The sequence below is a fragment of the Pelodiscus sinensis genome, chromosome 21 (genome assembly GCF_052426305.1).
Source record: "Pelodiscus sinensis isolate ZL-2025 chromosome 21, ASM5242630v1, whole genome shotgun sequence".
NCBI classification, from domain to species: Eukaryota; Metazoa; Chordata; order Testudines; family Trionychidae; genus Pelodiscus; species Pelodiscus sinensis.
This window is the reverse complement of record NC_143072.1, coordinates 8,497,200-8,511,447: the sequence shown is the minus strand read 5'-3', so window position 1 is coordinate 8,511,447 and position 14,248 is coordinate 8,497,200. Positions and strand designations below refer to the sequence as shown.

Genomic DNA, 14,248 nt, shown 5'->3' with positions numbered 1-14,248 from the left:
TTTATTCCAATATTTGACCACCCTGACAGTTAGGAATTTTTTCCTAATGTCCAATCTAAACCTCCCCTGCTGCACTTTAAGCCCATTACTCCTTGTCCTGTCCTCAGAAACCAAGAGGAACAAATTTTCGCCTTCCTCCTTGTGACACCCTTTTAGATATTTGAAAACCGCTATCATGTCCCCCCTTAATCTTCTTTTTTCCAAACTAAACAAGCCCAGTTCATGAAGCCTGGCTTCATAGGTCATGTTCTCTAGACCTTTAATCATTCTTGTCGCTCTTCTCTGTACCCTTTCCAATTTCTCCACATCTTTCTTGAAATGTGGCGCCCAGAACTGGACACAGTACTCCAGCTGAGGCCTAACTAGTGCAGAGTAGAGCGGCAGAATGACTTCACGAGTTTTGCTTACAACACACCTGTTGATACAACCTAGAATCACACTGTTGACTCATATTCAACTTGTGGTCCACTATGACCCCTAGATCTCTTTCCGCCATGCTCCTTCCTAGACAGTCGCTTCCCATCTTGTATGTATGGAACTGATTGTTCCTTCCTAAGTGGAGCACTTTGCATTTCTCTTTATTAAACTTCATCCTGTTTACCGCTGACCATTTCTCTAACTTGCTAAGGTCATTTTGAATTATGTCCCTATCCTCCAAAGAAGTTGCAACCCCACCCAGTTTGGTATCATCTGCAAACTTAATAAGCATACTCTCTATCCCAATATCTACATCATTGATGAAGATATTGAACAGTACGGGTCCCAAAACAGACCCTTGAGGAACTCCACTTGTTATCCCTTTCCAGCAGGATTTAGCACCGTTAACAACAACTCTCTGACTGCGGTTATCCAGCCAATTATGCACCCACCTTATCGTGGCCCTATCTAAGTTATATTTGCCTAGTTTATCAATAAGAATACCATGCGAGACCGTATCAAATGCCTTACTAAAGTCTAGGTATATGACAACCACTGCTTCTCCCTTATCCACAAGGCTCGTTATCCTATCAAAGAAAGCTATCAGATTAGTTTGGCATGACTTGTTCTTCACAAACCCATGCTAGCTATTCCCTATCACTTTATTACCTTCCAAGTGTTTGCATATGATTTCCTTAATTACCTGCTCCATTATCTTCCCGGGACAGACGTTAAACTGACCGGTCTGTAGTTTCCTGGGTTGTTCTTATTCCCCTTTTTATAGATGGGCACAGTATTTGCCATTTTCCAGTCTTCTGGAATCTCCCCGTCTGCCATGATTTTTCAAAGATCATAGCTAAAGGCTCAGATACCTCCTCTATCAGCTCCTTGAGTATCCTGGGATGCATTTCATCAGGACCTGGTGACTTGCTGACATCTAACTTTCCTAAGTGATTTTTAACTTGTTCTTTATGTATCCTATCTTCTAAACTTACCCTCTCTCTGCTTGTATTCACTACGTTAGGCACACCTCCAGACTTCTCGGTGAAGACCGAAACAAAGAAGTCATTGAGCATCTCCGCCATTTCAAGTTTCCTGTTACTGCTTCTCCCTCCTCACTGAGCAGTGGGCCTACCCTGTCCTTGGTCTTCCTCTTGCTTTTAATGTATTTATAAAAGATCTTCTTGTTTCCCTTTATGCCTGTAGCTAGTTTGATCTCATTTTGTGCCTTTGCCTTTCTAATCTTGCCCCTGCATTCCCGTGTTGCTTGCCTATATTCATCCTTTGTTATTTGTCCTAGTTTCCATTTTTTATATGACTCCTTTTTTATTTTTAGATCATGCAAGATCTCCTTGTTAAGCCAAGCTGGTCTTTTGCCATATTTTCTATTTTTCCTACACAGCGGAATTGTTTGCTTTTGGGCCCTTAACAACGTCCCTTTGAAATACTTCCAACTCTCCTCAGTTGTTTTTCCCTTCAGTCTTGCTTCCCATGGGACCTTACCTACAAGTTCTCTGAGCTTATCAAAATCTGCCTTCCTGAAATCCATTACCTCAATTGTGCTGGTCTCCCTTCTACCTTTCCTTAAGATCATGAACTCTATTATTTCATGATCACTGTCCCCCATACTGTCTTCCACATTCAAGTTCTCAACTAGTTCCTCCCTATTTGTTAAAATCAAATCCAGAACAGCTGAAACTATCATGCTATATATTAGCTGAAATAAACATAGATAGTTATATCGAGTGTCCTCCTCAGTAGCAAAAAGATGCACCAAATCTAGAGTAAAGGTTCTATTTAGATGTAACTCCTGTTTTATTGATCACCTCAATCAATGAGAATGCAACTTTCTTTAAAAAGTAACTGTAGCACCAATGGAAAAGTTGATTAAAATTGGTGATTTAAATCAAGACTTTCCATCTGGTGATTTAAATCACTTCCACCCATCTCTCTGGCACAATATACACCTATGGTTCGCTGGTTTCCAGCTCCTTTACATTCTTCTACAAAAATTCTCCTTAGTAACCCATGCTTGTCTATAAAGGGCAAAATTATTGGATAGCAACCTGAACAAAAAGAAAGCCCTTGGTGCATGGATCACACGGACCATTGGAATTAACAACTGCCATTTCCCCACATCCCCTATAGTTAATCGAGTTTGTTAATTAGAGAGCGCGCAACAAAGAACCGCTTTTTAATTTCACTGAGCCTCCCCTTGCTCTGGTGTCTTGGCAAAGAGTAAACAAGAGTCCCAGCATGCCTCTTCTACATCATCGTTTTGTTTTTAATTACACCCCACCATGCCTCTCCTGTAATTAAGATATGAATAACCAAAGTGATACACCAAGGCGGGTGTGGCACCCTGTCAGAATGAACAGGCAGTTAAGTGACTGGTCCAATCCTGTGGAGTGCTGAGCAGCCTCTGCAGCACAGAAGGTGCTTAACTCCCACTGTTCCTGCTGCCTCCATGAACACCTTGCAGGATCCAATCCCAAAAACATCAGTACCAGCCCCTCTTCTAAGAGGAGGGTGGGTGGGTCTGGCACAGGCCCTCATGGAACCATAGAGCTGGAAGAGACCTCAGGAGGTCATCACGTCCAGCCCCCTGCCAAAGGCAGGACCAATCCCAACTAAATCCACCCAGCCAGGGCTTTGTCAAGCCAAGACTGAAACATCTCTAGGGATGGTTCATGTCCGTTCATGTAGCTGCATGGACTGAGAGGAGAACTTTTTGTTGGGTGACTGTCTCTCATGCGCCTTCTCCCGCCTCAGTTTCCCTGACAGTTTCCAGGCCATTCTGATGGCTTAGGACTCAGCATTGGCCTATGTTAATGCACCTTCCCTGTCCTGCTTCCAAAGTAAACCCAAACTAAACGAAGTTTGTAACCCTGCTGGGCTTCATGCTTAGCCATTTGGAGGTTATTCTTCCATGCCCAGGGCTCAGCTCTGAGACCCCAATCTGGCCTGGCCTTGCTTTTCAGCCACTGGAAGGTCCCAGACAAACCTCAAAAGTCCCTATCAGGGCTGCCTTCCTGCAGGGAAGCCATGACCAGCCAGGGTCCTATTCAGCTCCTGGCTCCAGCCAGGTTTCCCTCCCCAAGAGAGAGCAGCTAGCCTGCTCTCCTTACTGGCCAGCTGCACTGGAGAGAGCTCACATCTTGCCAGCCCTTTCCAGCCCATGCTGGGTTCGCTCTTCACACCAGCCTGGGCCAAACTCAAGCACTTGCACCCCTCAGAAGGTAGAGGATTATCATCAGTCTGTGGGTTAGACCCACCTCTAGCAGAAACACAAAGGCAATGGCAGGGAGACACTGGGGGAGCAGTTCATGCTGAAGGCCTGACACAGCTAAGCCCTGGGTGCCAGCACACATGCAACACGGCAGCCAAGGACACTAAGAAGAGGTAATAGAGCACAAAACGCCCACAGCCTATACCCTGTAGCCATCACCCTTACGATTGCCAGGTGCCCAGTTGTCCAGTTTTGAACCAGACAGTCCGGTATTTGAGCTTTCTGTCGGGGAAACAAATTGAGAAAATACTAGACATAAATGTCTGCTATTTTCTAATTAAGTAAGTTTTATCATTATGGTATCAGTACATAGTTGCGTACTGCCTGGCTGGTAGGCTTACTCATGCTGCTACACAATACGAGGGGAGGGGAGCAGGGGCGGCCCGTGAGCCTCAGCAAATTAGGCAGTTGCCTAGGGCGCCACTGGCCCAGGAGCCCTGTGATTATGTCAAGGCCATTGACGGCCATGCAGGCGGGGGCGCCGATCGCGCCTTCCGCAGCTGCCGCAGCCGGCCTCAGGCCACTTCTGGAGGGGAGTGGTGCTGGGGTGGGATGGAATCCCCGAGGCCGGACTCGCCCATGCATTCCACCGGGACAGGCAGCACCCCGGGATCTGCACGCACCCAGGCCAGCTCCCCCCACCCCCACTCCTCCCAACCTCCTCCTGGCCAGCCTTGCTTCCTGCCGGCTGGTTCCTTCCCCCGATCTCCCCTGGCCAGTCCCGCTCCCCCCCCCCCCCCCCCCCCCGGCCGGTCCCCTTCCCCCATCTGAGATCAAGTGTGTCTGATATTTTTTTGAAATCATCTGGTAACCCTAATCACCCTTCCACACACTGAACATATAATATCCCCCTGTCCCTCTGCCCACCACCCTACTCCCACTCCATACCACTGAAGACTTCCATGGCCACTCCCTTACCATACAAGGCTCCTACGCCCAGCTACCATACCCATCCCTACACCTACCTTGCCGCATAGTATGCAAAGTCCCCATGCCAACTACCCTATATAGCCCCCCCTTACCAGCTCCCCATACCTATCATGCTCTTCCATCGCATCCAAGGCTTGTAAGGTACCCTGCACCCACTCTGCTTCTAATCACGTTGACTGCTCAAGCAAAGGGAGGATGCCCTAGGGCCGTGGTGTCCAACATGCTAGCCACTAGCCACATGTGGTTATTTGGCAGGTTGATTGTGGCTAGTTGGATCACAAAATTATTTATATTTTCAGAATAATGTGGCTAGTTCACTATTGCAGTAGCCACTCTAGTGGCTTCTGCTTCAGAACTGGTTGGACACCACAGCCCTAGAAACTAACCTATGCCCCAAGTCTAGACAGGGGATGTTGGCTATGGAGGGGTTCAAGTCCAGACTGTCTCTGGAACATTATAGCACCCTGGATAGCTTAGACCAGTCCTGCACGCTTTCGCCATGTGCTTGCGAATCAATCAAGCACAGTGCCATGTGAACAGGTGACATCTTCCAGAGACATGGAAGGCATGACCCCGCCCCCAAGAGCACACACTCGCCACCTTGCTTCAAAACAGCCTGGCCCTGTTTCCCAGAGTAGGAAGAATGAAACTTTGAGAAATCACCGGGGGGGGGGGGGGGCGGATGCACAAACTGTTCTCTCCCAGCTAAGTCTGGAATGAGCAGAAACATGACAAAACTTCAGCTGGCACAGCAGCAACAGCCCAGAGAAAATTCCACACACAGACATAACCAATGGCAAATTCTTTGAGAGAAACGTCATGGGCTGTGAAGGGCCTCACAGTTCACTGGGGAAAATGAACTGTTTGGCACAGAAGGGGAGGAAAATGGGTTTTATTTTACAGAGACTCCCAGTGTCGACTAACCTGACAGTCATGTTGATTTGTTTTAACCACTCCCCCTACTTTAAAGAAACAAAACAAAACAAGCTTCCAAAACGAACGGGGCTAAGCCTCCCATTTAAATGCCAAGCCCAGCCCTGCAATCAACAGCACACAGGCATGGCAAGCCACCTGCATGGAGCTTCACTGATTTGAACCAGGCACGCGGTGGCTACAGCAATCCATCCACACACTGACTGCCAGATAAGAGTCAGGGAGCCACACCTGCAAGGTCACAATGAATGGGAGGGTGTGACCAGAGATCCTTTAGGTTCTGAACACCTACACAACCGACTGAACTCAGAGCTCAATTTCCCTCAGGATAAAGCCTTAAGGCAGCTCCTTACAGCAAAACAGCAGGGAACACAGCTAGATGGCTTCAGAAGTGACTTCAGAAAAAGGAAACTGGAGTCAAATAAATCAGTCTATGAACACAAGGAATTATTTCCATAAAAGGAAATATCTTAGCATCACTGCAGAAGTCTAGGGTGCCCATCACATGCAGCTGTTTACCGTAAACACTGTGACCAGGGGTCTTTGAATTGCAGACAAGCATTGTAATTTTTTGTACATTTCTGTTCATCCTGTGTGTTGGTCTTGCTATCAAAACCAAAAGATGTACCATGTGCAGCACCCACCAGGAGCCACTGCACCAGATGCTCAGAGGAGAGGCTGATTTCCAGGGTAGTGCACACAGAGAAGAGAGCTGCTTTTTAGGATGTTAGCTTTACAATGATGCTTCAGGCTCACTCTCTGACACTTTTAACAAGCCAGGAAGAAATAGCCGCAGAGGATGTTAACACCACCTGAAAAAGTCTCTTGCAAAATGAGGCAGTCTGTGCAAACAGCCAATGTATGCTCTTTACAGGCTGCTGTTGGATTCCAAATACAGTGGTAATGCCAATCTGATTCTAAAAAGAGGCAGAGGTTAGAAATGTCTCCACGCTGGAGACCACGCACTGCACATCCCCTGGGGAGCTGCCTTGTAACAAGAAACTCTTGAATGAACTCATTTGTCATTTATTTTTTTCCTAACTTGTTTGTAAAGCTTCACTTCATAACACTTAGCACTTGCAGAGCTCTTTACACAGGCAAGGTTCTTGGCAAACACTGACTGACTAAATCTTTCAGCGATCCATACACTAGGGAAGCTTCGCTTCCACTGGAAAACTGGCACAGGCAGGTTGTATGATTTGCCCAAGGCATGCAGCAAATCAGTGGCAGCGGTGGGTATAAAAGAGAGACACCCTGATGCTCAGTTTAGAAGGCTGTCCTGCCTGCCAGCCAGGGTTTGGTTTCAGGCTGCTGTCTATAATATGTAAGTTTTCTAGTGACGCTGGCAACTGTGGGAAGAATCCAAACCAAGCCAAGCCAAGAGCAGGGGGCTCTCCTGGAGAAAAGCACTGCCTGTAAGCAGACATGCACAGAGGGCCTGATCCACAGCCAGTAGGTGCCCCTCCTTTTTTTCAGTAGGCTTTGGGTCACATATCCGTAAGAAGCACATTTAAGAATCCCACAGATCCTTTCAGCCAGTACACTAGCCTCAACAATTCCCCAGGCCTTCCTGTCAGCTAACAGCTTCTAGGATTGCCAGATGGTTTAACCAAAAATACCGAACACCCCCACTGCCCGCCCAAAAAAATATACCAGGGAAAAAATACTGTTGAGAAAAAAAAAGCGGGAGACCAAAAAAACCAGCAAGGCCCCTTTAAGAAATGCCTTTGAGGCTTTTTTGGCTTTAATAGGCAGCCATCTTGTTTTCCTACTCAGAGCTAGAAGACTGCTCCCCTGCGGAACCAGGTAAGTAAGCGGAGTGGGGAGGGGGGCTGGGCCCGGTTGCTGAATGTGTGTAGGGTTGCCAGGTATCCAGGATTTTCATCTCATGTAAGTGAAAAAAAAAACAGAATATACCGGACATTTTAGGTGTCCGGTATTTTCTGAATTTTTTTACTGGACAGGAGGCGAAAATACTGGACTGTCCGGGTCAATACCGGACACTTGGCAACTCTACTAGCTTCATCTCCTTAGCATGCTGGGCTTGATCCAAAGCTCACTAGAAAAAAAGGAAACATTTCCCACTGAGCTCAATGGACTGTGGAGATTTCTCTCTAGTCTTTTCAGAGCAGCCCAAGAAAGTGAGGTATGCAGATCCTACTGAAATTCATTGGAAGCTGGGCATTAATTCCCTTAGTCTTCTTTAAAAATCCCAAATGCTGTGTTACTATCATGTATTTTATGTTACTGGAGTAACTGCATGCCCTAGCCAAGATCAAGACTCCTTTATGCTCAATTCTTTACAAACCAAAGTGTTGAGACAGTCTCTGCTCCCAAGGAGTTTGCAAACTCACTCCCACATACACTTTTCCAGATCAAGGCACTGTTGGAATTCAGCTCCCAGGGAAGCGTGCTCTTGCCTCCAATATGCCTGGGATCAATGCTGCAGTGATCAATCCACCGGCCATCGATTTATCATGTCTGCTTAGACATGATAAAGCAACCTCTGAGTGCTCTCCCATTTGAGGCCAGTACTCTACCAGGACAATAAGGCTGCGTCTAGACTGGCATGATTTTGCAGAAATACTTTTAACGGAAAAGTTTTTCTGTTAAAAGTATTTCCACAAAAGAGTCTAGATTGGCATGGATGCTTTTGTGCAAAAGCATCTGTGCCCAGTATAGACGCGCTTTTGCGCAAGAAAACTCTGATGGCCATTTTAGCCATTGGGCTTTCTTGCGCAAAAAATTAAGGTGCCTGTCTACACTGGCCCTCTTGTGCAAGTATTCTTGCGCAAGAGGGCTTATCCCTGAGCGGGAGCGTCAAAGTATTTGCGCAAGAAGCACTGAATTCTTACATTAGAACGTCAGTGCTCTTGTGCAAATTCAAGCGGCCAGTGTAGACAGCTGGCAAGTTTTTGCGCAAAAGCACATGCTATTGCGCAAAATCTTGCCAGTCTAGCCGCACCCTAAGAGTCGCTAGCATCAATGGGAGAGCAGCCCCCATCAATCTTACAAGGTGGAAGATGCCATGGTAAGTACGTCAACTTTAGCTGCACTGTTTGCATAGCTAAAAATCACATAAATTAGATCAACAGTGCGGTTTGAGTAGACTAGGCCTAATAAGTTCCAATTTCCATCTTAAGAGTTGACCATGTTCTCTTTCTGCCGCATATCAGTCCTAGCATCAGACTGAAAGACCCCTGAAAATTAAACTCTCAAAGCCACAGAAAATCAGGAGTTTGGTCAATGGAGCTCTTAAGTTCTCAATTAGGTGGCAAGAAATAATCAAATCTATTATAGTATCCAGGACAAAGTGTTCCTTACTATGACATATAAAGATATATATTATCTGAGCTCTTCTACAGAAACTGTCATTTATAAAAGACTCGTGAGATATAATAGGTTCCTCCCCTCCTCCAGGTTTTTGAAAGGAATTTCTGGCTCCAGTAGACAGGCAGTTTTTCCCCAGTCGTGATGACAAGACACCTTGGCAGCAAGATTCATCATAAGGGCAACCACTATTAAATGTCACATTTCACTCAGATTGTCCACCTCACTGATTCAGAGCAGAGGAGAGGGATCTCCTGCCCTGCTACAAGAAAAGCTTCAGATGACAGTTGCAAAGCAAGCAAGACTTTAGCGCGTCAGGCACTGGAAGCTAAGAACATGGGAGCAGTGCTCCATGAGACTGAAAACCACTGATCTAGGCAAACTTTTTTCTCATGGCCCAGTTGAAGAGTATTGTTGATGCCAGCAACCCACCATAATTTGACTGAGGATGAGAGTTTTGGCATGTAGGAGGGGAGTCCGGCTTGGGGGGGGAAGGGAGGTGTCACAGCTGGGGCAGGAGGGGCTTACTTTAAGCAGCTCCCAGGCAGTGTGTAACTTACTAACCGTTTAACCGACACCAGCTTCTCAGTTAAACACAGCCAGCTCCCAGGGTGGCGGCTTTGCTGCGGCCAGGGAAGTGGGCCTACCCAGGAGCCAGGCCAGCAGCTCTGGTCCAGGGGAAGCTTTGCTGCGGATTCTGCAGTATAAAGAGAGACAGTCCCGCAGCATATAACTTTGTAACAACGGAGATTTTCAGACGTTACAGATTACCTATTTAACTAACTTTTAACATCCCCATTCCATACCGCTAATCATTTCTTGCTGCCTTTTTCTGAACATTTTCCAATGCCAAGACACCTTTTTTTTGAGATGAGGCAAACATATCTGCATGCAATAGTCAAGATGTACGCATACTACAGACTTATATTTATGTTAAGATATTCTCTGTCTTATTCTCTCTCCCTTTTTTAATGATTCCCAAAATTCTGTTTGCTTTTTTGACAGCTGCTGCACATTGAGTGGACCAGACCCACCACCTGGGTCTGATCCAATATCTATTAAAGCAGGCATCTTCCTGTTGATTTCAGAGGACATTAGATCAGGCTCTTCACTGTCTGCCATGGCCCATTTGGTGTTTTGGAGCAGTAATTTAGAACTTGAATCATTACCTCTTTCAAGCCACCTTCCATCTCACTGACATTCCCTGGGAGATTTGCACAGACACCCAAAGAAGAATACATGCGGTCTTTAATAATGACATTCCCACAGATGTTGCCATTATATATGAAGGAACGTGCTCTATGGTTTGGGGAAGGGAGTGTTCTCTCAAGGTGAAAACAGACAACAGGGATGCATGGTAGGGAACTTAAAAAAATACCACCTTTCTTCTTACAGCATCTTCTCCACAGCTCTCAATGAAAATTAAGACAGCTAAAAGTCACACAAACCTGCCTTCTTGGTTTCAGTAGAAAATGTCTCTCTGGCAGGATTGCAGTGAAAGAGAAGGGGGAAAAAAACATTCAAAGAAACTATCCACCTCTAACGAAAAGAGGGCAATGAAAAGAACAGCAGACAACACAGCACAAGAGCAGAAAGGGTGCATTTTTACAAAGACAACCATATACACACCAGGGGGAAGCTGGTGCCTTGCACAGAAAATATGAGCAACTTTCCCTTAGGCTGGCACTGATAACACCTGTTGCAAGGTATATCATGTCCATGGGTCTTGCAGACCTCAATTTTCCCTTAGAAACAAATCCATTTTGGTGTGGACAGGCCTGTTTTACTTCCACCTAGAAATCTGATTCTAAAAAACAAAAAGCCTCAAAAGTTTCCACCGCCCTTTGATCTTTTATTGTCACCGGATACCTCAGGAAGTGGTGAATCAGAGTTTACAGAGCAATTTGTTGCCCTTTAAGAAACCCCAACACAGAAGTCAGACCAGCCTTTTACTTCTGAAGCCACTTTTCTTTCTGCCTTTGTGTCAGTGCCTCAGAGGAGCGGTTCTCAACCCAAGGTTCAGCAGCTCATCTAGTATGTCTACACAGCAGCATTATATCAGAATAACTGACATTAGTTCAAAATAACAAATACCTTGCCTACACTGCAAGCCTTTATTTTGAAATAATGGCAAGCTGGAGAACTTCTTAGTCCAACCCCTGTAACCTTCATTTTACCAGGCGTAAGGGAAGTCAAAAGAAAAGTGTTCTTCCTTCAACTTCCTGCTGTGTAGACAACACCCGAAAGCCGAGTTTAAGCTATTGACATAACTCAAGTTGCGTAGCTTAATTCAACTTTAGCCCTGCTGTGTAGAATACCCCTAGATAGCTGCTTAGTTTTACAAGAGGCTACAGAGAAACCATTAGCAAAGTCAGCACCAACTAAAAGTTCTTACAGACAATGCCTTATTTGTATTGTTCCATATACACTGAAGTGTAAGCACATTTTCCAAATTATTTAAAATTATATGGTCAAAATGAGAAAATGAGCAATTTTTCAAGTAATAGAGCTCTGGAATGCTCTTTATGTATCTTTATGTTTGATTTTGTAAGCAAATGTGAGGTGAAATTTGGCAGTACCCAAGACAAAGCAGACTCCTAGAAGAGGGACAGTAGTCTGAAAAGGTTGAGTGCCACGGCCCCAAAAGACAGAGAACATTACTCTTTGTTGATCCCTTCACTTGCTCAAACCATCCTGCTACAGTGTTGTCTCTAAGTTAGCACTGGATTAGAACAGACTTGCAATTGAGAAGCATTAGTTAAGAGAGTGTATTAATAAATCCCTGTTTACAAATAGCAATGTCCATCCTTAAAGGTCCGAAGGTAATTTCTACAAGCCTTAATCAAACAGGAATGGAAGTCTGTCAACTGGTGGGTGGCAAAAGAGTAAGATGTATAGAAAGCTAATGATTGTTTGTTGTTTTTTGTGTTGTAAAGAACAAGCTAAGAATCTTGGAGACAAAAGGCTGCTAGGCCAAATGACCCAAAGATTTGGTGGTGCTTTAAAGAGCTGTTTACACGGGAACTTTCTGAAAGTGAAATGGGAATGTCTGACACTGGCCATGCTTATTTTGGACTTCAAAGCTATCACTGGATGCAATACTACAACTGGGTGATCTGTCATCGCTTCTATGATGTTTTGGAATAACAACAATCTTTTCCCATGCTATACATTAAAAGCTAGACCCCGGAAAGCTGTGTTATAGATTACCTAGTCCATACCACTTTCCAAAGAGACATTTCCCATTTATTAGCCTTTACTCCTGCCTGGATTTAAATTGTTTTCCAATACCTCGCTTGCCAAGAACTTACTAGGATGATTACTGTCATATACACCCTGCCACAGGACCCTATGCTGGGCCCCAGCTCTGTTTCCACCCTATGGTCCCACCCCCAGACCGTCTCACTCACCTGCCGCAGGTGTTTCAGAAGTTCAGTCGCCTCCTCCTGTTTTCCTTGCTTCACCAGCAGCAGCATGTCCTGGATCATGCTGATCCGGCGGTGATAAGGGGGTAGGTTGCCACCACTCTTCCCAAACTTATCACCGGACTTCACCATGAAGGAGGCGAGGAAGTCTCCCCGGTCCCTGGCTGGCATCTTCTTGCGAGAGCATGGATTGTGGGACTGAGGGCTCCCTCCTGCACTGGGAGGCTGGCATCCTTTGGTCTGCTTGGTGCCCATGGTAGAGCCACGCCACTAGGAGCCTCATCCGAAATGTCTGCCCAAGGCTTCGTGCAAAAGCGCTGGGTCTCAGTAGCCCCTGGGGGGGTGCGCACAGAACCCTCCGAGGAAATGCAGCACCCAGGAGTCGCAGGGCCGGCCCTAGGGATGCGGAGCTGGAGGGGCTCGCTCACCAGTAGGAAATCCAACCAACATGGCCCCTCGGTGCCGCCAGCGGAGAGCAGGACTCGAAGCACAATCCAGGGAGCGTCTCACCCCCGGCCCCAGAGCATCCCGCGGGCGGGCACCCTGCTCCCCGCTGCTCCCCGCGCCGCAGCCAAGCGCCTCCTGCCCCCGGCAGCCGCTCCGGGAGCGGGCTGCACCGCCGAGCGCTCGGGCAGGTGGGGCTCCGTCAGCCGCCACCCATCGCTCCGGGCCGACGCGTGGGGCTGCCCCGGCCCTGCCTCCCCCGCGCCACCAGCAACTTCGGGGAACTGTTGCGCGGCCCCGCACCCAGGCAGCGCAGCGAGCCCCGCAAGCGGCCACGCAGCCCGGCTCCCACCGCGCCGCGCCAGGCTGGGGCCGGGCTGGGCTCCTCCTCTCCCCCTGCTGCTCTGCAGCCGAGCGGCGGCTCCCCCGGGCGAGGCCTGGCAGCCGTGCGGAGACCCCGGGCAGCCTCCCCTGGCTTGGCGCTGCCCGGCCGGGCTTGGAAAGTCCTCCCAGAGAATCCCTCCGCCCCTGGGCCTCAGGCCCGCCCCTCGCCGCTCCCTGGGACCCGAGACAAGGCCTGGCCGCCCTACGCGGGAGCCCGCACGGACCCTCTCCCCCTTGTACTGTAGCATGTCCTGGGCGGAGCAAGAATCGCCTGAGACAGCAGCCTGCGCCCCCGGCTCGGGTCTGAGCAGCCCAGTCAGGCGAGCAGCCTTCCCTCTAACTGTCTGCATCCCTGTGCAGAATGCATTTTGTTCTATGTGCCACGGCATGTAGGGATGCGCACCACCCGGAGAAACATGATGCTGGTGCTGGGTGCGGGTGCGCTTCTAGCCCACTGGGCAGAGTTGACTCTCTCCTGGGTGGCTGCCCAAGCACACAGCTTTACAGGGAGCACTGCAGGCGAGCTAGTTTCAGGTGTTAAAGGAACAGGCATTTCAGAAGAAAAGTGAAGCCAGAAGGCCGTGAGTGGGATTTAATATCATACTGCCAGTTACACATCCATGCTTTCCAAACACAGACATCGCCAGTCCCACGCATGGGAGTACCTGCCTGCCAGCTTCTAGCAGCTACCTGTGGAAACCCACAAGGGTCAGTTCTCTCTCTGGTCCTATGCAGCATCTTCATGCAGTCATCTAGTTTTGCAAGATCCTTTTGAAGCTCTTCACAGTCTGCTTTGGTTTTAAGTATCTTGAGCAGTTTAGTATCATCTGCAAATTTTGCCACCTCCTTGTTTACCCCTTTCTCCAGATCATTTATGAATATTTTGAATAGGATTGGTCCCAGTATAGACTCCTGCACAGGGCTGGCCCTACCATGAGGAGAACTGAGGCAGCTGTCTCAGGTGCCAGACTGTGGGGTGGCACTACTAGGACTCAGTTTGTAGAAAATTGTGTCTGCTGCTGGTGCATATCTAGGTAGCAGACCAGTACCATGAGAGGAGAACAGGAAGAAGGCAGAATTGAGACCTTCCAAAGTT

General features: G+C 47.7%; 1 protein-coding gene across 1 annotated transcript in view; it reads right to left on the bottom strand.

The window, feature by feature from the left end:
- LRRC75A (leucine rich repeat containing 75A) overlaps positions 1-13,395 on the bottom strand; it is a 233,548-nt gene extending 220,153 nt beyond the window's left edge. Inside the window, exon 1 of the mRNA XM_006113077.5 lies at positions 12,310-13,395. Coding sequence (XP_006113139.3) covers positions 12,310-12,579 — 270 coding nt within the window. The 5' untranslated portion in view covers positions 12,580-13,395. The remainder of the gene's footprint in view (positions 1-12,309) is intronic.
- Positions 13,396-14,248: the final 853 nt, after the last annotated feature.